Source organism: Manacus candei, unplaced genomic scaffold (assembly GCF_025592945.1).
Source record: "Manacus candei isolate 608988 ecotype Guabito, Panama unplaced genomic scaffold, ASM2559294v1 h1tg000014l, whole genome shotgun sequence".
Taxonomy (NCBI): domain Eukaryota; kingdom Metazoa; phylum Chordata; class Aves; order Passeriformes; family Pipridae; genus Manacus; species Manacus candei.
Window position 1 is genome coordinate 47,919,330 of NW_026138062.1, and position 27,318 is coordinate 47,946,647.

Genomic DNA, 27,318 nt, shown 5'->3' on the forward strand with positions numbered 1-27,318 from the left:
CAAAAATGAAAAACTACTTGGTTCTACCTCAGCTAACTATATATTTTGTTATAATTTGGATGACCATTACCCAGCTATTTCTCTAGGCAAGCTGAAGAGCCTGGGTACTTCACCAATCTGCTAAGATAACCCTCATTTAAATCCTCATGTATAGCAGAAAATATTTAATATTGCAATCCATCATATGCCTCCCCTGCTGGTGTTGCTACACAAGCAGTTTTTTGATTGGTGTTTTTTTGTTGTTTGTTTGGGTTTTTTTTGGGGGGGTGTGTTTTTGTTTGTTTGTTTGTTTGCTTTGGGTTTTTTTGTTTTGTTTTGTCTTTGAGATCTACATTTGTCGCCCAGAGAAGTTGCGAATATTCCATCCCTGGAAGTTCAGGGCCAGATTGGATGGGGCTCTGAGCAACTATGGGAAGGTGTCCCTGTCCATCCATGGCAGGGCGGCTGGAACTAGATGATATTTAAGGTCCCTTCCAACCAAAACTATTATATGATTCTATGATTTTAAGTTACATTAAAAGAATGCATGCACTCTGTAGATATCATTTCAAAAATGTCTGCCTTGCAAGTTACCCAAACTCCTAAACTAGGCACTTCAACAATATGTGATCCCTATTGCTAGGATAGACAAGTTCCCACCAATGTCTGGTAACGTGACTCTTTCAGCACTCATCCATCACACTTGAAGTCCTCCTGTCCTATTAAAGCAGCTCTAACTTGTTGCAAACACTTTACTTTGGAACAAAAAGATCTGTTTTTTATGCACAATACTGATTATTAGTGATGGGACAGAATTGCTAAGGTACTGAAAGGGAAACTGAGCTGATCTGCTGACTCAACCATGAAATTGTGCAATTCCCTTCCCCACTCCATACCTTTGTTTCATCAAATCATAAGACAATGGTAATGCTGATCCCTACCGAGCCTTTCCAATATGCAGATTCAAACTGCTTTATAGTTCAATAGAATTAAAGAAAGGTAAGACCCTATAGCATTAATTACATCTAAAGGACATAATGCATAAATGCATAGTAATTTCGTAAATTTCCAAGAATATATAAAAAATTATTTGTAAACCTCCTCCCTTGTTTCCCTTCAGCTTCTCCTATTTTAGGATAAAGAAACCAAGAAAAAAAACCCATTTGTTCACCATGACAGTTTCCCTCTAGCCTACTCCCAATAGATTAATTTTAAATTAGTAATTGAAATTAAGAGATGTAGAGCACAGATGAAGCTAGTATGAGTTTTACACTTGTGATTCCAGAATGAAGACTTTAAAACTAAAGAAAGGAATTTCAGAATGGCATCGAACAGCTCTGTAGATAACATAGCAACAGAACAGATATCTCAGCAACACCAGCAGCAAAGCTTAGCAAAGATACGTTTCAGTGCAGCTACTGGGGGCACTTCTGCAAAATCTGCAAAAGATTTCTGTGCTGGGATTGCAAAACTCTTATAAACAATAAATGACATGAAAATCATGAGTTTCTCAAATTGCAAATACATGTTGAATATAAAATTAACACTGAAAAGCCAGGAAGTACTTTCCAGAGAAAGGGGTAGCAGAACTTTCATTTTCACTGAACTTCACTAACTAGGTTTTAATGATTAGAAGTTCCTCTCACCCAGGTAGAACATATAAAAAGGTTTTAGCATGAAAAAAATAATTAAAAGGACTACTTAGCACATGTGAAAGAACTCTCTTCTAGTCACAAGCTTCTTTTTATCTTACTATGCTTTAATTCCTATACTTTATTCTATACTTTTTTTCTCCCAGAGTTACACTTTTATGTCTTAAACTAGATGCAGAATTTGGAGGCTTCTAGGATCATGCTTTAGGCCTACTCTGTAATTTAACATAATTTGTTATAACTGCTGGAATTATTAAAAAGATTTCAAGGGATAATTTTTAGAATAAAATATAACTCAAAAATTTCTTGCTGATGGAGGGCCCGAAGGAATTCAGATTTGTCTTTATATTCAGCTGTCAAGTGATGGTCGTTTATCTATACAATATATTACATTTTATATCAACTTTCCTTTCTCTGATTAGTATAATTTTTATCTCTGAAATCCACTAGTATTCAGCACAATTCTGATATAATTGCAGAATAACTGTTGAGTATCTTTCTGTAGATTTGTTAACATGTAAGATATGCACCAAACCCCCAAATCTGATGGAGCAACTTAAACAGAGAATGAAAAGGTTGACTTCTTCTTTTACCACACTAAATGGCCAACACTGTTTTTCTCTGTGTGTCTGGAACATTGCAGGAACATTTATGTTTCTCCTATGCTATTTATTTCTCTTTATTTAGTTTGTTTATCTAATTCTTTTAAAAATAAGCACCTTTTTTCCTCTCATCTTCATCATTTCATTTTTGTCTACAAAGACAGTCAGCACTACATAATGAGGAAAAAGAGGTGCTAAGTCTTTAAGGAGGATGAAAGTAAGAAACCACAAAATGTTGCTTTCCCTTGTGTGTGGTGGAATATATTTAGTGTCTGAGCAGGTAGTCTGTCCTTGGTGAGACCCAGAACAAAGCAATGGAAAATAAGTAGAAAAAACCCCTTTTCATTAGGACAAGTGAAGATAGAAAGCAGTAAGGTATTATTTTTTTCTCTTGTGCAAGGGGGAGAACAAAAGTCAAGAGCTGTGTGAAGTTAGCATCCCCATGTTAGTGGTTTGATGTTGATATTTTTTGGCATCACATCAGAATACCTGGAGCACAAAGACTTTTCTGAGAAAGGCTGACAAACAGCCTTCTCACAAAATCATAGAATTATTTAGGTTGGAAAGGACCTTAAAGATCATGCAATTCCAACACTGCTGCCATGAGCAGGGACACCTTCCGCTAGATCAGGTTGCTCAAAGCCCCATCCAACCTGGCCTTGAACACTTCCAGGGGTAGGGTATCTGAAACTTTTCTGCGCAACCTGTTCCAGTGCCTCACCAACCTCACAATAAAGAATTTATTTCTTATAGCTAATCTAAACCTACTTTCTTTCAGTTTAAAGCCATTGCCCTTTGTCCTATCACTCCATGCTCCTGTAAAAGGTCCTTCTCTAGCTTTCTTGTAGGCTCCCTTCAGGTACTGAAAGGCTCCAATAAGTTCATCCTGGAGTCTTTTCTTCTCTGGGCTGAAAAATCCCAATTTTCTTAGCCTTTGAAAAATGAGACTTCCTTCAAGAGCACTGTGGGAAAAGTGCATCCCAAACTAATGGACATCAGGGTACTAGAGGTAAAGACAGCAGAGTTACAAGCAAATCAGTAGCAGAACGATCAGTATGGTCAAAAGAAGGTGAGTAGGCCCTGCTATTCACCAAAGAATTACAGAAAACATCCAAACTGGAGCTGAAGAAACAGAATGCAGAACCTTGGCTCTACTCTGCAGTCACAAACTGGACAGTGAGTAGTTTCAACATTCAACAAACCAATGTCCTTCAGGAGCATATTTCAGAATTAAAGTCCTAGCACAATAATCAAAATTAATATTAACAAATACTACTTTTTAAATTATGTGTAGGACCAGTACTAGCATAAATTCTGTCCAGTACCAAATACAAGAAAAATAGCCTAGAGAATATGATAAATCAGATTATCCTTTGAGTAAGATAAAGTTTAGCCTGGGCTTTGCTGTGTGACAAAACCACAAAGCTTCATTAGTCCTAATGCATCAGCACCAATAGTAAATTGGAATAGGCAAACATTTCCCCAACAATATATTAGATTTATGTTTCATTTTTAATAAAATACAATGAAGAGAAAGGAGCCAACCCTGAGAATTCTCAAGTGGGTATTGAATCACTGGTCCTTTCACCCTCAAAAAAATTTGAAATTCAACAAGAATTTTTAATTGAACCCCCTGGATTTTAGCTTATGATTTAATCTACCAAGTTGCTAAGGCAACCAATGATTATAGCTGCTGGGCAAAATTCACAGAATTGTTAATCAATCTTAATCTGGATACGCTGCATCGATAGTTCTTTCACAGAGTAAACAGACAAAGCTAAGAAAAAAATTTTAGTTTAATTCTTAAATGACAACATACAATGACACTAGAATTGTAAATATGCTTTTCATAACAAACATCTATATTAGAAATACCATCTTTTAAACCAAGTGTTCCAACAGAGGGAAATCTTTTGCTGAGGTTTGTATATCACCCAGTAGTGTGTGTCTCAGAGACATCTAATCAATGAGCTTTTTAATGCGCTCGACTCTCCCTCTGCTCTGAAAGGGGGAGAATGGATTTACCCTAATCGAAGGTTACAGTCACTATTATGATTGTGTTGGAGAATAACCTTTGTATGGTGCTACTTTCAAATCTGCCTGGCCCACTGTATAAATTATAATGACCAGACAAGGCATGGTCAAGAACTTTTGCAGCATTGTTCTTTATTCTGTTTTCATCATGAGCATTAACCAATCACTTAAGATCTCTATGTCTGTTCCAGACTTCTATTTCCTACTTTTCTATCCTCCAGTAGATTGATGCCATTAGACTTAGCTACTACAGAGTGGTGGTGTGAGATCAGCTAACTAGAAATCTATTTTTAAAATATTCTTAAAATCAAGTGTTGTGGTTAGCTAATATATAGCATATTAATTTTAATGGCCAGCAGCAGTTAGCCCAAAAATTTATATTCTGTTATATGGTCCCATTAAGTGTCCATAAATTTATGCATCCAGATTTAGCTAACTTAGCATTTATGAGTGTACTTTCATTCTGGTTTAGTCTAATTCACTTTTAAAGTGAGCAACTAAACCTTCTGAATATACTCTGTTAGTGTCTTATTCTTGGAATTTCTTGGAAAATATGTAGTTAGAGTATATTAAGGTGATATTTTGCACAGTAAGTCAATGTAGTTATTCAACATATTTCTTTATTATTACTAAACTGACATTCCTAATTTGGTGACTGCTCTTCACACTGTTTGCCTCATAGAATCTAGAGTATCTCTTGTTCACTTTGCTTACCTCAAAGAATTTAATCTAGAATGCCAATGTGCAAAAATAAAATAGGGACTAATGCCTATGAAAAATTACCACAGAAAAGCATCATAGGTGAAGGACCAGTCTAAGTTTCACATAAATGCATGTGAAAGACCTTTTAGACTCCACTAGTCGAACAAGAATGTTGCAAGTATACAAATGAAGATGAATTTTCTTTGGCAGCTGATACAGAGAGCAAACTATATGGTCTTTCACCACATTCTGGAATTTAGGAAAATTTTTTATGTCAAATAATCCTATCACAACATTCAGAGATATGATAGGTCATTAACCCTTTTGATACTTAATAATAAATTAATATTGCTTGTGGAAATAGGGATATGGTCCTCTCTTGTAGCACCTGAAAACAGAAACTCTATTTCTGTAAAGGCACACGTGTAATTTACTGATGAACTGCGCCCTCATGATTCTACTGCATGAAATACTAAATGAGATAATGCCCCAAAAGAAAGGAAAACTGTGAAGCTGTGTTTCAGCTGGAAATGTACAACTTCCTTTTTTGCTTCATTCTATTTAAGATGTTTATCCAAAAGATACAGTTTTTCCAATTTAGATTTCAAAATCAAAACTGTACTAGATCAGAGAACCATAGAACCATAAAGGCTGGAAAACACCTCTAAATTCATTGAGTCCAACTATTAAAAGTTTTTGATGGAAGGAGTAAAGAAGGATGGAACTAAAACTGCCAGCATAAAGTTGTTACTTTTTTAACACTCCTAGTTTGCTCATATATGTGCCTCATCTCTTCTTTCATCTTCACAACAATTTCTTCTTTCTCTTCTCACTGTTTATAACAAATTTCTCATTTGTTCCAGTCTCTTTTCATTTACTGTTAATTCATTTTTAAAAAAGACTTCACCCCCCCTCTGCATCTTGTGTTGCCTACTACCTTCCTTTCTACCTTACAGCAGTTACCGTATTAAAGTATATTTTCCAAATATGTCTCTGAAGAAACTTGTCTAACTGTTTTAGCTAAGAGAAACACATACTGCACTGTAATGAGGAAAAAAATGGATTATCTTTAAAGGCTGAAGCTAAGAAATGTATATAGCTCCAATAGTATGTTTATATTTGGACTCAATGATCCTAAAGGTTTCATCCGACCTAAATGATTCTATGATTTTATGATATTTTTAGTAAGATTTTAGACTTTTTTTTCAAATATATAATACATATACATTCACACATATATAAATATGATTATCAGCTGGTTTTCAGCCTTCCTAATGAAATTAGAAAAGACAGAAAGCTTTGAATAAATAAAGGGATTTCTGTCTGAAAGATGGAAATAAAACTGTGCATTCATTTGAAAATTATGATACATTGGAAATTCTTAATAAATTATATACAATATCATGTACATAACACAGGATGCTATTTGAGAATAATGCTTAAGAAGTCACAGCTGAAACAATATAAAGTGCTTCACCATTTTTCCAAATCATTCATATAAAATAAATCTTAAAAAAAGACCCTTAATTGTAATCCTCCAAAGCTTTTCCATCAGGACAAACCCATTTTAAACCTTTTTCTCTCTTATCTATAAAAAGTGAAAGGTAGCTAAACAAAATATACTACTGTGCAATAAATGCTTTTTCATCTAAAACACATTAGTACAGTTCCCTTTGAAACTCTATTTTATACCACATGCCTAATTAAAAAGGCATACTGTTTATGTAATTTTAACAATATTCCAGGTAATGGACAATAACATGGCTTTTAGGCTGAAATCCCCATCGACTTAACCAGGACTTCTGCCAAAATACAGATATGACCAATAACAGCTATGCATGCACACAGTTACAGCAAAGCACAATATTAAACACTTTGGGTTTGCTGCTTTCATCACTTGGTATTTCACCATCTTTTTTTCCCCACATTCCAAAACGACTTGCTCATACTTGACAAGAGTTATATTTTGCCTGTCTGATTCTCGGTTTTTCCTTTATTGTTGTTAATTCAAAATGTCACGACGGATCAGGCACGTATAAAGATTATCATATAGAGGGGAATTTTTTTTAAAAAAGCAAATCAACAAACTATTTAGAAAGGCAAAGTCTATGAAAGATGACTCAGACAAATAGCTTATGAATGACATTTTATAAAGTACTTGTCAGAGAATAGTGTCTACATCCTCTCTAATTACCTACACAGTATGTTATAAATGTAAAAACAAAAGTTTTGTCACTTCCTTTGACTCTAAATATAAAAAATATTAATATCTACAGTACTGTATGTAGAACCATTCACAGAAGATTGGACCTTAGAAAGCCCTTCAGAGCGGACTGAATCCTGTCTTTTTTTTTGCATTTGCTGAGGGGTGAGTGGGGGTAGAGAGGGACCATCTGCAGTCACTGTAGATTGCAGCATAACAGAGGTGCACACACCTATGAATTGGTAATTCCAGGATTTGGATTCAAGCTACAGTGGAGTACACCATATGTGATATCCACTAGGGACTTTTACACAGCTTTCACACTTCCTGAATGCAATATCACCCTGACCTCAGAGCTGGCTGTCAGCACACCAGATACCTGAGCTGCAAAACTTAAGGACTGAAAAATTTAAAACTATATATATTTAAGTGCATTCTCAAATAAGCAGTTAATCATATTGTGCTATTATTTATGAGGATGTTGGAGGCAAGAGACTTGTTCCACTTCCACTGGATTTGTAGAAAGCCAGAAATGGCACTTCTGATCTCTCCCTTCCAAGCCATATTATCTTTAGCCTTTGGACTATGGTGCCGGAAGGACACATGAGGACTTATCCTTAGAAAGCCTGTTACATGGGGAACGCTAAACAGCCTGAGCATTTCCAAAAACAGGTTTAAACATCAGTGACAAGATAAGTGAGTCTCTGGTTGTTCTTCTTTGGGGGGGGGGCTGTCTCATGAACATTTATCAAATAACGTAATATATCATGCCAAGAGCAGAATGGGAATGCAGCATATACGCGGCAAAACTGCATATTTTGCCAACATCAGACATAGATGATTTATTGCATACTCTGGAGGAGTTTACTATTCTAGAGTTCACAGTCTTCATGTGGAAATTGTATGTACTTACGGTGTGAAGGTAACTTTTATTCTTTGTCTTCATAAATCAAAAGAAAGCTTCAAAAATAAAAGTATTTCAGCAAGTGTTCCAGTAAAGTCTGTACATATTTTGTCACATATACCCCATAAACCTGCCTGAGCAAATAATGGATTATTCACTCAATAACAGAACAGACAGAAATCAGGTCAGCTAGACCTGAAATATTTCATTCAATCTAATACAAAAGTTTTTGTCTGGAAGAGGAAACATTACTTCTTTTGCTACATTTACTTTTGGATATTTTGTTCCATTTTGGAATGGTAGTTTTAAAATACAAGTTCAAAATTATTTTGTATCTTTTAAATAAAATGTTTTGACTTTTTCTAAACAAACTTTACATTAAAAATGTCAATACAAAAACCTGTAATTTCTGATCTTTTTTTCTTCTTTATTCAGATGAAATTATTTGTTGACTTTGACTGGAAAGTTTTAAGGTACACTGAAAAAGCTTTTTGTGGCAAATTTGCTGTTAAAAATGTCACCACCTGTACTCATGGTAAACATTACATCTAGTTAGATTCTTTGCTTAAAGCTATAATTTCTGACAATAAATATGCACCTCTGATTTTTTTCTTGTTTTCTGCTGAAAATTATAGTTTTGTTGCAGCCATGTCACTTAAAAACAAGAAAAAGAAATCAGTTCTTCTCCACATTTAAACATGATACAATTCCTTCAATATTTCAGAAAGATCACAAAATGTTCACTAATTTCATCAGTCTGCTTCTGGAGCAAGCATCAAACTGTACATCAAAACCAACAAGATACCATCATCTTGTAGGATCAGCTTTTTTGTTTGATTGTCTTTCTTGAGACTATAAACCAATAGGAAAAAACTTACTAATTTTATATGCTCTATAGCAGTAACTCTGGAGCAAGTGAAGTTGTGCACTAACTTGGGCAACCCCTAAGGTGACATCTGAAAATGCCTCCTTCTGTTTATTTGGGGTTTGAACGCAACAAAATTATTATCACCAGCTTTTATAAAAATGAAATTAGTAGACAACCAAACTACTTTCACTAAAATATGTTTTGTTTCTCTCAATACCTGATCTCATCAGTCAATTATGAGAAAGGTAACAGAAATATTTCAAATGATACAAATGTTCTCAATGATCTATTTGTTAGAAAAAGGTTAAAGTTTTGTTAGGAGCATGATAAAAGTACATCATAAAATTCACATGTAAAATTTCAAATGATACACACTATAACACTTTATTTTGACTATACGTCCAATAAGCATGTATCTATGCTACAAAAACATAACGTAAAATAGCAGTGGAGGGTCTTATATATGAGTGAATTGTGGAGAACTGAAAACAATACAGCATGTTTCCCTTCCATGAAGCATTAAATACCATACCGTCACCAATACAACATTAATTTATTTATTTATTTGTTTGTTTATTTGTTTGTTTACAGATTCTGGTCATCTAGAGGCATATAGTTATAGTCTTTTCACAGAGTAACATACTCTCATAGTTTCAGTTGAGTCCAGGAGTCCAGGAATCAAAAGTAAAACAAATAAAAGAAATCTTCATTATTTCATAACAGCTTGCAACTTTTAAGCACATGTCACTGAGTGTTAAGTCACCTCTTAAGAAGGAATTTAAAACATTGCAGCTTGTTTTTTGTCCCTTCTGCAGGTTCCAGAAATTACCCCTGAGCTAGCAGATTTCTGGATTTTCCAATCTGCACAACCTTGAAAAGGTTATGTATAACAGCTTATCATGTTCTATTAAACACAGACCTGTTTTATCAGGCAGAGAACTATGGGACAGCAACATGCATTGTGGTCTACATCTTAACTGAAAACCTTCCTAAATTATAATCTCCTATCAATGCGCAAAGTTCCATATGATAGTCACTTTCTGGCTTTTTAATCTCCTATCTACAAGGTCCTGATTTTTCATGTTCTCTCATGAATATTTCCAGATTCCAAATATATAGACCCATAAGCAGCAGAATAAAAAAAGACATCCTTTCTTATGGCTTTGAGCTGTGTTGTTAAATTCTGATGGCTAATAAGGTATAAGCTCCAGCATAAATTTCTGTTGCAGTGAAATTTTGCATTTACTATTTCCCTCTCACTCCACCACCTCTTAAACAATCCCAATACTTAGGTGGTATTGATTCACTGGCATTTATACCAGATGAGGTAATTCTGTATCTTTCCTCTATTTGGTTACCTCTTTTTATGGAAGTTATAGGACTTCCTCTTCAAACACTGACCCCTTTCAGATTTGATTCAATATGACCAAAGGGGAAGAAAGTCAGAGAGGGTGGCAAAAATTAGCATCATGATGTAATACAGTATTTTGTCCAGAAAACATAAAAAAATACTTTTTTACTTTTCCCATTGCAATCCATATATTTCCTTTTCTTTTTTTACCCATTTCTAAAAGCTTTATGCTATAGAGCTTCTTGTGGCATGAGAATGCTTTCAATATTTCAGTTCCCAATTTTTGCCATTCATTTATAAAGATTTTGCTTAGTGAATTCAGTCACTTAGAGATTTGGTCACAAAATTCTTAAAACATTCAGCTAGCTAAGTATTATGAGTAATTTATATATCCCTTTCCATTGTATATATGTATATTTTTCAAAATTACATTTTATCATCAACCAATTCTTCCAGTTCTGTTTAATTCAACTGAAATGCTTTACAGTTTTGTCGTCTTTCCACTATCCAAAATAATTGTATGTCATCTGAAAATTGCCCTGTGTCTCTCTAGCTAATTACCATGTTCGTATTTCTATAGCACTGTCTATGACAGATTTCAAAATGCATATAGACTTTCACGGTCCAGGTTGTCTTAGAATAACCTTAGCCATATGCCTTCTGCCGTATTCCAGATAGTCCGTTCATTTCTCAGTTGTTGTGATCACTAACACTGATCTTCCCTAATATTTTATTTTCAGAAGTATTTTCTTTCCTTAGCATCTTAGAGTGATAGGACTTTGTCAAAGTTATTTAGTAAGTACAAATAAATTACTTCGGCCTCTTTTCCACTTATTACTAATTTACTGTCACTATCAGAGATGCCATTAAGCTAAAAGAAATCCATTTTTCCTTTACAGAAACTATTCCTGTTTGTTCAAATCCCATTACGTTTATCTCATTAAAGGTATCTGGCACAGATTTTTTAATATGCAATTCCCAAGATCATCCCTAGAGTTTCTGAAAAGACAGATAAATATTTCCTGCCATCCAGCCTTCTGAATGGAATGGCTGTGACACTGCATATTTTTATTAACTAACCATCAGCCATCCTGTTCTATTTAATTAATACTACCCGTAAGAGAGAAAGATTTTTGTCTACTTTTTTCCTTTTGCAAGTATACAACACCATCACCAACTCGTAAAAATCTAGAGTTAAATTACACCAACCGCAAATTTACTTGTATCTCTGGAAAACAGACTATATCAAGCAGATAGAGTTCTTTGCTCCTAGGATAAGGTTTTGTCCCTGAAACATATCCGCAGTTCTGGAAACTCTGAGAAAAATCATTTAGACCACCCCTGAAACCCTCCCAAATCTTCAAAAGAGCAGCTGACACTGATATAAAGACAACAAGAAAAAGTGGGTGATAGATTCCTACTCTGTGACCTTAACACTTGAGAAAAATAGATGGCACTGGAAGGGGAACATCCAGGGTCTACATGGTCTAGCACTGCACCTACATTAATTAGTCTTTGAGTAATTTTAGCAATGCAATTTTTCCAATTCCCTCACTATTTTCTCCATCTTTTTTTGCAAAAAGAGTGTGAAGTGGGAGTTGCAGGGTGGACGCAGTACATAGAAAATCTAAATTGGGTATGGAGGTGGGATTAAAAGCATTAAACTATGATTTCCAGTCTTCTCCATATTTTTCGGTTTTTCTCATGTGGTCATTCTTGTCCCAGACTGCCACACATGCAGATGTCTGGGTAGCCACTATGCCCCTCAGTGAGCCAATCTTCTCCTTACCTACAGTCATTTAGACCACATGTGTTAAAGGGAAAGGAAAGCTGGGAAAGACACTACCTGACCAAAGAAACAGGCAATACTCAGGGAAGAGAAAGTATTTCCAGAGTATAATGACTTTTTGCAACTTCTGCATCTCAACATTACATAATGTGTTGCCCTAATGGTTTTTTTGTTTATGTATCAAATTGTTAACTTATTTCATCTTAATAAGATCTTATCACAGGTTAAAATGACACTGCAGCCCCCAAGACACTGACAGAGAAAAATTAGAGTACACCATGATGCTATTCACCAGTCCTTTCAGAAGGAAGAGTGTGTCAGACTAAACAATAATTAGAATACCCTAATAAATAAAATTATGGAGAATTTGAATTTGACAGTCTACTTATCATAGGTGTTCAATATCACACCTAGCAGGCCAACAGAAGGAGCCTGTGAGAAGAGAGGTGGAGATGGGTGTCCCTGAGAAAAAAGGGTCCCCATGATGATGTGCCAAATCTTGTTATATTACATCTCAAGCCTCTAAATAAAGCATTCACCCTATCATAATTAAGAAAACTCATTTATACTAACCATTATGATTAAAATTATGTTGAAACACCCATCTAATTGAAAGTATAGTAACACTCATCAACTCAGTTAAACACACGTGGAGAATTAAATCAAGGATATTAATTGATTAACACAGTAAGTAAGTGGTGGTATGTTAGTTAGGGGGTTAATTTCTATATCAGGTAATCCTGGTAGATTCTTACTTTTTAGGTCCTTTTAGTTAAAAAAATTACTCTATTCTCAGAAAAATTTTCCATCCACCAAGGATGGTTTTTTTGTTTTTTTTTTTCAAAATATATATTTGTCCATGTATTTCTCACTCAGTGAGATGTAAAGCATCATTGCAGTGTTGATGAGAAAAAGCCAATAAATGTAAAAAGATAGCACTGATCTGTAATTCAGCCTCAAGATATGAACATCTCTAGCTAAAGAAATTACAAAGGAATTATACAGTAGTTAAAAAGATATAATTTGATTATAATAGGTAGATTATTAGATAATATTTGAATATACATAGGGATTCCTATTAATTTCTACTCATTTGAACTGGTTTTAGCCTGGGCAACTCTGTGGTATCACAACATTAAAGCTTTTCCTTGTCTATGTAATGCTTGGGACAATGGAACCCTGCACTGCTATCACAGCCCCTTGGTAATACTATAACCTAAATTATCATCATCATCATTCAGATTGAATTAAGAGGCTTGGAAAGAATATGCATCTAGGGGGGAATTTCCAGAGCAGTCTTGCTTAGATCACTACTGATAGCTATAATGAGAAGGGCAGTGGCATATCTGCTTTGAGGTATTCAGGAACTGGAAGGACTGCACTAACCTGGTCAATAATCTTGATGTAGCAAAGATGAAATAATCTGAACTGTGCTACAGGATGATGACTCCAAGAATGGATGAATTTCATCCTCTCCCACACCTCTCATTATCAGATGAGATTCTCAAAAAGAATTTAAAAGGGTTTGTGACTTACAGTTCTTTGAAAATCAAAGGGAGATGTATTCAGCCTAAATTAGGCTGAAACCTACTTTTCCCAAAAGCCTGAATATAAAAGCTTTTCAAGATTATATATAAACACCACCACCACCCCCGGGTTTAGCAGTGTTTGGGAAAATTTTGTACTTATCCACCCACACATGATCCAAGTGAAGTCTGCACAGCATTCACCCACAGAGGGATATGTCCCACCGTGTTTGTATCTAGAATGGTGGAGTAATACTAAAAAAATCAAAATTTCAGTCACAGAAGTCCAGCAAAAATCATTTGGGGGCTGCTATTTTTGTTAGGTTTCTTCCTCTGTCATCCCCAGAGGCAATGCAATGAGCAGCTACTATATGGGCTCAGCCTCCTTTGAATATTAAATTACTGGAGTTCAGAAGAATTTAATTAGTATCTCACCTACTTACCATCTTGCAATGATGCCTCTCCTACAATTATGGTACTACATTACAAGCAATTTCAGCTTAATTGAATAACTGGAGTAAAACCTGGGTTCCAATTGCCAGAATTATCTATATTAAGGTAGTTATAACCGAGTTAAAAACCAGAAAAAGTAAGATGATCTCTATGCTTGTTATGATAGTAGGTTTATGGCAGATACTCTAGTATTCATCCCTAATATTACTGTATTCACCCCTAGGATTACCACACTGTCAAAAGAAATATATTTAAACAACATTGCAGATATGCCACTGATCTGGGTGTGAGAAGTTGAATAATTACAAAGTCAAATAAGACTGTAAGGTAGCAAAATATAGGCTCTAAATTATTTTCAAATACCCTTCTTATTTTAACATTTTGTTCCTCTTTCCCCCCAGCTGCACATATCTATGTGCACTTCAGCCACTGACTGTAAAACTCCCTTCTCATAGTCCTCACATTCAAAGTCTTTGTAAAATAAATTTTCTGACAAAAACCTTGTACTGGAAGCAAGAAAGGAAAAAAATTGCAGAGACAGAGTGAGAGAAGAAAAGAGCAATGGGACAAAGTCCAAATTGGATTTTTCTCAGCCTGTTCCTCTACCCTGATGCATTTCATGTAGTTCCAAACTGGCTCAGATCCTCCTTGGTTTGAGACAAAGACCTGGCATAGGAGGTCAGCTGCTGAGTCATCCTGCTTCAGCAAGAAAGTATGAGAAGAAAAGGTGTGGTGATAAGGTCGGTCTATGAAAGGTGGAAAGCCATAGATGTACATTTCTGATGGCTCTCTATAGTCCAACTGAGTACAGAGAGTTTCTAAGTCATTCTTGTCTGAAAGATAAATCTGTGCTGGGAGACATGGAATCACTAAAGCTGGAAAAGACTATAAGATCATCAAGTTCAAACATTAACATAACACTGTCAGGTCCACCACCAAACCGTGTCCCTATATTCTACATCTATATGTTTTTTGAACACTTCCAAGGATAGTGATTCTACCACTTCCTTGGGCAGCCTGTTCCAATGCTTGACCACTCTTTCAGTGGTGAAGTTTTCACTAACATCCAAATACTAGGAAATACCTGTCCTGCTTCTCTACTGTTACACTGTAAAGTGAGTTTGACTTTGCAATCTCCACAGGAGGAAGGTACATCCTGTAAACAAAGAAACACAGAATCCTTCAAAGGCATAAATGTGGAAATTCCCAGTACACAAAGTGATGAAGGAGAATAGGGGATGCAAACAAAGTTTTCCAAAGTAACCCCAGCACTTCACTAGTTTAGCTGTCATAATGGACTTACCTATTGATGCTCTACCACTTTGCCCAGCACTGCTTCTCTTCTATTTAGAGACATAACTGGAACAGACTCCCCAGGGAAGTGATTTCAGACAGTTTTTTAGACATTCTCCAACATTACAGGTATTAGTGAAGTACAAGCAATATAGACATGCTTTTTTCTTAACTTTACTGTACTCATTCCCATTTGCCTTAAGTAGGTATCAACATCTCAAGGATACTGAAAAAATAATGCCTTTTCTAAGCAGAAGTAAAATTATGAAAATAATAATTAGGAAAATAAGCCAGTTTCAGCTGAAACCTCTAATTCAGTTCAGATCCCCTCAATCTGTAGATTTGTTACAAAATAGTGAAAGAAACTGCCTAATGACTGCTGAAGAGGAAGTAGCAGCAATTTGAATGTGAAACCATATGCAAGTGTGGCCTTCAGAAGCTGGTTGATGACTCTAAGAGACCCAGAGTGTTAAGTTGTTAACTTTGCACTATTTTGGCCAATTCCCAGTAATTAATATGTCTTTATATTCACATGCTATGTACTATCACTGAAAATTCTATTTCCCTGCTTGGCATTTACTCACCTACTTGATCAAAGACATGATTTGTGACACTGACTTCAAAGCAAAAATTTGGTTTTTTGCTGTAAACACCAATACTCTTTTTAGCCTTTCCAATATCATGTTATCAATTATAATAATTTTATTAAGTCTATTAATGATTTTTTTTAATTTGGAAGCACAAACTTCAACCACTAAGGGCTGATTAAATCCAATGCAGCAATTCAGGTAGATGCTTATTAAAACTGTAAAGGAAGGAAGGCTTTGAAAAAATCAGCTATGTAGACTTTCTTTGAGAATGCAGTCATTTTCTACAGAACACACTTTAACCTAAAAAGCTGTCTTCTAGCTCTTGTGTATTGAAAAGTCTGATTCTGTTCACATCTGGAAGATAACAGATGCAATTTGGTGTGCTTGAGTTTGTTGGTTGAAAAAACTAATTGCATTTTATGTGGCTCAGAGTTTCTGTAAGTATTAGTAGAATAAAAGCTGCCCAGAGTGCTGTCCTTTCAGTGGGCAACTGAGATCCACTAGACTTGATAATATTCAACTATATTTCACATTGCTTTTGTTCAGGGAGAACCCATCTTTTAGCAGCAAGACAAATAACAGAAACTGTCCATAAAGACCATGTATGACAAAGGGGAGACAGGGAGAACTGTGTCTCCTGTTCTCTAAAAGAGCCAAAAAGCAAAACAATCAATAAGAGTGCAATTGTCTTGTACAGGAGGTCATCAATCGTTACACGTTAACAGCTCACTGGTACAAACTTGTACTTCATGGGTGGCTTGCAGGATTAACAAGATCCATGTGTGGGCATAGGAATGGATATAGGAGAAAAGTAAGAAAAGGAGAAATACTGGAATGGATCCCAAAGGTAATTCAGAAAAAGGAGCAGGAAAAAGGAACACTGATTAACTACAGAAAAGCAAAACAACATGACGGGAATGAGAAATACAGTACTGTGAGAAATCAAGTTAGTAAACAGTGCAGATCTTAAAAAAGTCACCTGAGTCATTACGCCTGACTATTTTTTGACATTTACCCCAATTGCATCAGCTTCAGTAGCAATATTTAAAGATTATTAGAAAGCTAGTAACATGATCTTCTGAAATAGAGAGATTGAAAGGAACTAAATGTCAAAAAGCATTTAAAATTATTTTGAGAAGTCTCAATTAGCTATTGATCCCAAGATCGCAGAATCGTAGGATCATAGAATGGTTTGGGTTGGAAGGGACACTAAAGATCATCTCGTTCCAATGCCCCTGTCCTGGGAAGAGAGATGATATCACACAATAATAAGATTGTGAAGATGTTGCACAATAATAATCTCAAAAACTCTTATTTACACTTGATTCTTGAAAAGATTTGGAAAATAATAGCCAGTCCAGAAAGATCTGTTTTGCTTTGAAATGTCCCAATTCTGTTGGTTTTTTCACAGCTCCACAGTCCACAAAACTACATTACAGTGAGATGAAATAAGAGCCAGGAGAAACAGGAGTTTAAAAATGTTGGAAATAGCATTTGTATTAGCTTAAGCAACTCTTAAGTCAGGCTGCCAAGATATTCTGTCATAAGGTTTGACTAGGGAGATTCTGTCCTCTTCATCCTGGAGGCTGCACTCATTCAGAGCTCCTGGAAATGCAAATTTCTGTTTGCTTTTACACCTGATACTGACAAAAGCCAGAACATTCTTGATGTGTCACATCACTGCATATATAAACACATATGTCTTCTATTGAGTGAGTGAATTATCAGTGTATTCCTCACTGAAAAGGGATTATGGCAGTTTAGTGCTTCATTTAAAATGTTGAGTACATTCCCAAGTGTCAGCAGTAGCTGAAGTCTGACAGAAGGGCATTTCAGCTACTGAGCTTAGGGAAACAACTGGTGTTAAACCTGTCTGACATATCTGAGAAAAATCCCTTCTGTTACAGTCTGACTAATAACACCAAGATGCTTTATTGCACTTTTCAGCAGTAGGTCACAAAACACTTTGGAAAGGTGGCAAACATCATTACAGATACTTTACAAATATACTGATATTCTGGTACTTCTAGCCTTGGAGAAAGGAACTGGCAGAACATACAAATCTTATGTTTGCAGCATCTAGTAGTTATTCCATGGATTTATTGCATATATTTCATTAATTTGAGATGGAAACACCCCCCCCTTTATAATAGCCCATCTCTCTATTTATTTTATATTCTGTATTTCATATGACCAACACATCAAGATAATAACAGTTCAGTGAATTACAGAGAAGCAAGGAATAACTATGAAAACCATTACAGAAAGATAATGAGAAAAATGATTATTGGAATTTCTTATTTTCTTGATTTTAAGTGAGAGACATGGTCAAAAATATTTGCAATATATCAGGCTTTATTTTTCCCCAAAAAATAATACTCAGAAACAAGACTATCCTTAAAACGAAGTCTGCTATCCAAAAAGAATGAAAGACAAAGTAGCTAATTAATACTAATGGATAAAGGACACAGTAGATCAAGAAAAGAGAAAATCTCCTGAAACAGCAATTCAGATTAACATTTAAAAAGACCTGCAATACCTAAGAGGCCCATATAAAGTAAACAGGGTCCATAGCCTGGAAATATTTTCAAATTCCTTTGAAAATTCCTCTTCTCATTCTTCAGGCAAGTCTAACAACATATAATGGACTAGTAGATACTGTCAGAATTTGTTTTGCTTGTGTCCATCAGAGGCCATCATTTATTTTGCCAAAAAATAGAGGATTGCAATGCCTGAGGTTTACGTTAACTTGCTGAGATTTCTCCAATTAAATCACCCACTGACAAAAGCAATTTTATTTAGTTTCTCTTTTATTCTGTCAGAAGCTGGAAAGATAAAAAAATACTCTCCTGCAACTACATAAATCATGTGAAAAGCTATCAGTCAGAAAGCCAAGGTAAAACATTAAGCCCACAAAACAACGGACTTAGCTATGAGGACAAATCCAACAGAAAGTATCCTTTATTAATAACAGTTCACTGTAACATTCAAATTTTGCGCCATTTTAGGACTTTCTTTAGAGTAAGACAAGGACTCAAAAATGGAAGACATTCCCGACCTTGTGAAAATGAGACACAAAATATTACTCAAAATGCTAATTTATAAACTGCTTGTTTTGACTTGAAACATAATGAAATAAAATCAGAATTCAGAGCTACTTTAGCCACTTCTGTAAGCAGGAACAGACACAGGCACATTTGTGAGCTTCCTTTGTCTCTTTTTAATCTGATTTCATTTTTGCATTAAAAAACATAGATCACAGACACAGATCTATGATATATGCTTATCTGCTGTTACAGTAGGAGATAGAGAAAAGCAGTACATGATTAAACATGTAACAAGTGTTGTATCTTAATGAAGCAACCTACTGAATATTCAGTGGAATTCACTAACAGACTAACTGCAGCATGGGGCTTTGCCAATAACTGCATACTAAAAGCGGGGGGGGGGGGGGGGGAAGACAAAACAAAACCAACTCCAAAACACAAAAGCTGGGAAGCTACCAGGGCAGAGATCAAAAGTATTCTTATAAGATCATCGCTACTTGGCTGAGCCACCCTGGGGATAAAAAATGCTTCATGCAGATTAGCTTATACTTATAACATGTAGTTAGTGTAAGCAAAGAAAAGGATGCGAGATTAAATTTTAGATGGCTTGCTAATATATCCATGCATACATTAATATGTCCTCTATATAACCCCAATTAATTTTATAACTGCAAGAGAAAGCTTCACACTGCTGTTCCTGCCATGTAACAAAGCCTCAGCCTGTCCTAGTCCTCCACAGCTCTTAAAAGAGCCTCTGAAATGCGGCATCTTTGCTCTGGAAGAACAGCCTGTGCTGTGGCACTGCTTCAACTCTGTCATACCTCAGCAACAGAAATTAAAACAAATCCAGCCCTATCTTTTTCTCTTCCCTATCCAAACTTCACCTATAGCATAGCATTCTTCCCCAGTAACAGGAATTAAGGGGTCTCAGCAGTTCTGGAAAAATAAATGTGATTTCTTATCACAGTTAGATTATCACCCAAAAAGCACTAGGAACTACATTTACACAGGAGTATCAGGCATGATAATGCTGAAAACTGCAGTAACCAGCTTTCCCTATGTAAATCTGGTTCCCTGGAAACTAGAGATACTTACAATTACATGAGCAGAGGACTTCCCTGCCATTGCTCAAGCCTGGTCTAGTGAAAGGTGTCCCTGTCTAAGGAAGGGGAGTTGGAACTAGATGATCTGCAAGGTCTCTTCCAACCCAAACCATTCTGGGATTCTGTAATTTAAAACAGCTACACAGGTCTGTTGAGTGTATTTCCTTATGCTATTTTACAGCTCTGTGCAGCAATATCCCAAGTTATTTACAGTTCACGTGATCCACTGCAATATTAGGAGAGTCTTCGAGTTTGCTATTTTCACAGTACCTGTAACTAGTGCATGACTTTGGTTTTTATAGTCCCAAAGTTTGTTGAATTGAAAAATGGGACTTCTGTGTCCGAAAAAAAAAAAATTGCTATTGGATATTTTGACCTTATTTATCCAAATTGTCTCTAGAACCCAATTTTTCTTAAGTCAGTGTTATTTCATGAAATAAATAGCTCTTGCCTAATCTATATTTTTAGACATAAAAAATTACTCTTTATGAAAGTTACCAGGAAGCTCAGGTTAATACATTTTTCACAGAATTATTAATCATCCAGGCTCATTTTCAGGCTCATCTTTGTTAACTTGTTGGACAAGCATAGCAACCACTGTATTGAGATCTGACTCACACCTATCAGGGAAAGCTTCTGAGATGGGCAAAAACCTGTACCATTACAGACAGAAAAGAAAGATTGTCAGATTCCAGGAGCTTTTACAAGAAAATGACCTTCCTGCATACAAGTAAATAAAAAGAAGAATGATAAGCATGCAAAGGATACCGCACACTTACCAGAAGGTTGGAATTGGGAAACAGAGAGCTCTGCCTTGGAGCAAACAGAAAACATCTTTCCCCCACTAGATACAGAGAATTTCAGAGAATCTTCCAGTCACTAGTGGTGCTCCCTACAGCTCTATATTGGGTTCAGTCCTGTTTAATATCTTTACTGATGATCTAAATGAGGGAATTGAATGTAAATTCGCAGATGACACCAAGTCAGGTGAGAGTGTTGATCTGCTGGACAGTGGGAAGGCTCTGCAGAGGGATCTGGACAGGCTGTATTTATGGGCTGAAACCAGTGGTATGAAGTTCTACAAGGTCCTGCACTTTGGTCACAACAACCCCATGCAGTGCTACAGGATGGGAGCAGAGTGGCTGGAAAGCTGCCTGGCAGAAAAGGACCTGGGTGCTCTGGTCAACAGCAGCTGAACAAGCCAGCAGTGTGCCCAGGTGGTCAAGAAGGCCAATGGCATCTTGGCCTGTGTCAGCAATAGTGTGGCCAGCAGGACCACAGCAGTGATCGTCCCCCTGTATCTGGCACTGGTGAGGCCTCACCACAAGTACTGTGTCCATTTCTGTGCTCTTCACTACAAGAAACACTTTTACGTGCTGGAATGAGTTCAGAGAAAGGCAATGGAGATGGGGGAGGGTCTAGAGGGTAACTTCTATGAGAAGCAGCTGAGGGAGCTGGGGTTGTTTAGCCCGAAAAAAGGGGTGACCCATTTCACCCTCAGGGGTGACCTATACAACTACCTGAAAGGTGGGAGTTGGCCTCTTCTCCCAGGAAACTAATGACAAGAGGAGAGAACATAGCTTGAATCTGCACAAGGGGAGATTCAAGTTGGACTTCAGGAAGACTTTCGTCATGGAAAGGGTTGTTCTACATTGAAATGGACTGCCCAGGAAGGTGGTGGAGTCACCATCCCTGGAAGTGTTCAAGAAACCACTGGATGTGGTTGGTACTTTAGTGCCATGGCCTTGTTGACAAGGTGGTGATCAGTCAACGGTCAGACGATAATCCCAGAGTTCTTTTCTAGCTTAAATGAATCTGTGATTCTCTGGTTCAAGTAATGAGAAAGAGAGGGATTTTTGCCATCCACAAGGAAAAAGAAGAAATGAAATAAACATTCTGTGGCATTGGGAGATGCAAACCTCCTTCTGTAAAGAGGTTGGTACAAATGTCAATTCATGGATAACCATAACTTTGGAGACCGCTGAACCCATTTACTCCATGTGGAGATGGGTTTTTTTCCCTTTCTCCACTGGATAGTCATTCCATCAATCCTGCTGAGCTGCAGGACAATGTCCCAGGACAGAAAGAAAAGCAGGAATAGCTAGAGTGTCTCCTTCCCTTCCAGAAAGTGAGGCCATGAAAGACAAGGTAGCTGAAGAGGTTTATTCCTGATCATCCCTGTTTGAAAATAACTTAGGTTAAGAAAATAACAGTAATTTACCTGGTTAGTTGATTTTGCACATCTGTCATTGCTGCTTAAAGTCAAACCTGGTATTAAATTAGGAAATGAAGATAGCTGGAATAGCCTGACATTTAAAATGTTCAGACAACCAAGGAGATACAAGATTCTTACAGGGATTTTGACTTTTCAGCTTATCTAAAAGAAGTGGAATATACTTAAAAAGCAAAAGCAAATCTAACATCACAATAATACTAATAAGGTTCATTTAGGAACCAGAGTTATAATTCATTTAATGAACACTGATTAGCTCTATTCCTAGTATGAAGGGGAAGAGGTGCACATTTAATTTGTAGACAGAACTTGCACGTCTGAGTACAGACGTCAGGTACAGTTGTGTTGAATTCAGATTTCCTAGAACACCAGAGATTCACAAAGTACTTTTTACTGAATTAGCACTTTCTAAGCCGTTTAAGAAAAACCTCCATAGTATATAATGAAGCTTTATAGATGCAGACCAAAGGATTCTGAGCTTACTGCACCATCTCGTGTCAAATGACGGGAAGTGCAAGAAAATTATTTTAAACTCTTTTCATTACACTACATAATTTTTCCTTTAACAGATTAATAAAACACAATTTCATCAGCTCTGTAAGTTGCAAAGAACATTTGTCATCTTAATATGGCAGCTCTAACAAAACTCCTCCAATGTTAGCATTTTCCCAAATGTTAATACAGATATGTAACTGAAAACTTCCTTTACAACTTCAGTATTTGACATTCACAGTTGCTTAAGCTGTTGAAAATTTTATCTTCTCCACACTAATAAGCAGATCAACCTTTAACAGAAGTTTGAAGCTTTCTAAAGTTAAACATTTTCCAGTACTGATTTTAGTGTACATTAAATGCTACAGGAGAGTAAAAAACAATGTTAATGCAAAATACATGTCAGTTGCAGAAGTAAAAAACACAGAGAAAAGAGGATCTGTTTTTCAGCACAACTGCTCTTGCTCATTATTATCTTCTGAAAGGGAGTAATCTGGCTAGTGCATACTAGATTTTAGGTACTTAGAAGAAAAAACAAATCAAACTTTAATTTCAGAAAATCTATTCACATTTCGAAACAGTATTTATCATAATCAGTATCTGTGTGTCTCAAAGAGATTTTCAGAATGCCTGAGGATGGGATTTCTTATTATTCAGCATATATAATTAGTGCAAAGTTGTTAAAGAAAATTATTTTTATATTTTGCTTTCCCAAAAAGCCCTTCTGAAGTAATCCATAATCATAGAACCATAGAATCATAGATTGGTTGAGTTGGAAGGGATCATACTAAGGGTCATCCAGTTCCAACCCCTCCTGCCATGGGCAGTGACAACTTATACTAGAGCAGGTTGTTCAAAGCCCCATCCAGCATGGCCTTGAACACTTCCAGTGATGGGGCAGCCACAACTAGGCAACCTGTGCCAGTGTCTCACCATCTCACAGTATAGAATTTCTTCCTAATATCCAGTCTAATAATCCAATAATTATAACTTCCACTAGGGTATTTCTGGACTACATCAAACCACATAATCTGGAATATGAAATTACAGTCAAATTCTTTAAAAGTTTGTGTACATCAACTTGATATAAAATTTAAGATACCTCGTTTTTATGCAACTTGATCCATATCAGGCATTTTGAATCACGTATGATAAAAAAAGATGGCCTGAATCCTTCCATCCTGAGTACTAGAAAATGTTTCAAGAATCCTTGGAATGTTTTACTTGGACAGGCCCGTGGTTTTTCTGCCTGAACTTCAATCATCCTCAAAATTTGTAACTAATGATGCAAGCATTTCCTCAAGCTGATAAGCTGGTTTATGGACGGAAATGCACATGCTCACTGAAAACGTGGGAGCAGGGTGATGGTAGCAAGCAGTCTACATGTACTGACAAGGTATAACACCTATGGCTTCCAGAGATGGTTGTGGGCACTGGTCCATTGCAGGGGGCTGGAATCAGCCATCCCAAAGGGAAGCTTTATAATTTTATGATCTTTGCAGATTTCTTTCCAAATGAACACAAATATGTAGAAACAAGCAACTCTTTCTTCTTCCAAAATCAAGTCACTTAGGAAAAGTGATGTGATTGAGATGGACATGTGACTTGGTCTTGGGACAACATTTTGGTTCCAAAGCATCTCAACTAGAATATTTTTATGCTCAAACATTTTTCTTTTATGATATTATTTCAAACAGAAATATTGGGCTAATCATCCTGTCATCAGGTCATCGTGCAGCCACTAAACACAGTACACACAGGAGATAATGTGATCCCCGTTTTGGTGTCAAGGAAACTTCGCACTCTGATCTAAACATTCATGGCACTCTCTGGCAGACACACTCCCAGTGCGAGACTTTCACTACTGGGATGGGAGCCCCCTCACAGCGGGCAGCTCCAGCTCCAATGGGTGCTTCTGCTTGACCCCCTGCACACCCCACACTCACGCATAGGCAGAGTAGGTTTCCTTACTGGTTTGACCCCAGGTTTCCTATAGCAGAGTCTCAGATGTCTTGTTCCATAAAGCAATTTATTCATGTTGCAGTAACACAGAAACAGCCTGAGCTGGTGCCTCTGAGGAGGAATCCTGAACAAAGGAACTCCTGGGCTTTTACTCAATGATATCATAGGATGGAAAGTCTGTAATTGAAGACGTTAACCAATTTTGACTAGATTTTGGAGTATACTGAAATGCTATTTCTCAACTATGTGGAAATCATTATGATAAAAAGCTTCTGAACAGGGATTTCGGTCAACTCCCAGAAACAGAAGTGAATCCAAAGCAGATATTTCAGATAGGAAGGGCACCATAGTGCCACAAGCTCTAGCAGGTTTTCCCCAGCTTCCTGGCGTAATTCTCTACTGAAGGTTAAATGATGTGACATAGACTGCAGAGGATAGAAAGCAGGAACTTCAAAGCCATTTGAAGAGACAAACTGCTAAATTTAGATTAAATGGCAGGCATGAAATACTATTAAGTGGCAGACATCAGATACTTTGAATCTGAAGGAAAGGAAAGGAAAGGGACAGGGTCAAAGATAAAAATCCTCAGACTGAGGGGAGAACTTGCAGAAGACACTGATTTCCAAGAGGAAATACTATATGGCTACTCTCTTCCCATCACTTCAGAAAACAGTAGCAGACAATTTTTTCCTGTAACAATAGTAAATTAGACTGGAAGCTGTTTCAAGGGAACTGTTAAGTGTCTGGGGATACCTTTCCCCTCACTTTCCAAAGAGTTTTTTATCATCACTGCTATACCCTCAGCTTGGATTATATAACCTTACTTGAAAGTCTCAAAATGTAAAGAAAAATAGCTATTTTTGACTTTCACCACTGTAACTATAATACTAAAGAAGTCCTAGAGGAACAGGGATGTTTCCCTTCCAGGCAAGAAATTGCTTTGTCTGTGATTGTCCCCTGATGTTACACAGAGGCTCTGTGGAGGTATTTGCTTCCAAATAACTAAAGTGATAACCTCAGCATAAGATATATCATTGCTTGGTACTGTTGGCTTCTGCAGTAGAAGCTAGGTAAGTAACCCATAAAGCTGCTAAAACAAGAAAAGACAAACAATATGCAAACTAAACACAGGACCAACAAGAGCAGAGGACAAAGATTAATTCACATGGCTATTCCATGAAGGCTCAATAAACACCAGCTGTATTCACATCAATCTTTAATAATAAACATTTCCTTTCACTTGTAACCGTGCTGTAAACACTCCATTAGGCAAGCAATGCCCATTTCACAGGCTTTGAGCACCAGAAGGAGCAAAGCCCATCTGCCTTGTTTGCTGCTTAGTTAATTGCTGGAATAAAACCATTACCCAGAACGTCACTCCCTCTAGTAAAAAATATTCTTCTTTTTTTCCCTTTCCCAGGCCTAGTAGAAAATAAAATAGGAAATTCATTATGCTCATCACTGCATTTATGTTCCTTCCATTAGAGAAATTTTAGGAATATTTTCAAACTATTGCAGTCTTATGAAAGAGCAAATGTAAATTTTTGGAAAGGGATTTCTTTTTGGTTGTTATACAGGTTCACCAAGAAGATGAACATTTTTACACAAGAAGATATATCAGAGGACACCAGACACACCTACAAAAAAAGCTTCTATATTTTATAAATAGTTGGTTTAATTAAAAGAAAGATTTCTCTACAGCACTCTGAATTGCATCAAACTCCACAGAAAATAGCAAGTGCTTGAGCAATAAGGATATGAATAGTGGCAAATGAGCTCCTTTTTCAGGCATAACTTGTGACTTTGATACAGCTTTTTGAGAGATGAAAAAACTAGGATTCCATCAGACGGATACATTTATAATATTTTTTTCAGTTTCTGAACAAGGAAACAAGGATAATCAGGAAGAGAAATCTGCCATTTCAAAATCACCATGATATTGAGGCTGAGAACCTGCATTATTCTTCTCCCAATGTAGAGAAAAACAGGCTTATTTGCCAGGAATTATTTTTGCTCAAGTAAAAACCCCACTCAAAGCAAAAAGCTCACATCTCAGCACAAAGCTTTGTCAACTATACCTGTTACACTACAGCAAGCCTTAAAAACCCATCACAGGACAATCAATCTGCAATGATATGTTTCAAAAAGAAGCTTGTCTGTTTGTACAACAAAATAAGTTTCCCAAGCATTTCATGCTACATGTTTTCTCATATTTGAGGACCAAAGCTGCGGGAAGTATCGATCCTACCTTCAAAGGAGAAATGTGCGACTGTAACACATATCCATGGACATTCTCTATTTGAGACAAGTTCTTCTCTGACACGTGAACAAGCTCTGGGCCTCTCACTTCGTGGGTTAAACGAGGCAAAGTATGATCATGTGGAGCATCCTCATCTTGATAACGATATTTCTAGACAAAAAAAAAAAAACAGAAAGGAAGAACAAATAAGCTTTGAGGAGACGATTCATATGTGTTAATATAATTACAGAATAACAAAGTATCAGACGGTAGACAATAATTATCAGATTTCCTAA

The 27,318-nt window shown here is 36.4% G+C and overlaps 1 protein-coding gene across 16 annotated transcripts in view; it reads right to left on the reverse strand.

Moving 5' to 3' along the window:
* Positions 1-27,318, reverse strand: part of DLG2 (discs large MAGUK scaffold protein 2) — a 1,004,454-nt gene that overhangs the window by 511,474 nt on the left and 465,662 nt on the right. For all 16 annotated transcript variants that reach the window (XM_051779210.1, XM_051779204.1, XM_051779229.1 and 13 more), the window contains one exon: positions 27,032-27,193. In XM_051779210.1, coding sequence (XP_051635170.1) covers positions 27,032-27,193 — 162 coding nt within the window. The remainder of the gene's footprint in view (positions 1-27,031; positions 27,194-27,318) is intronic.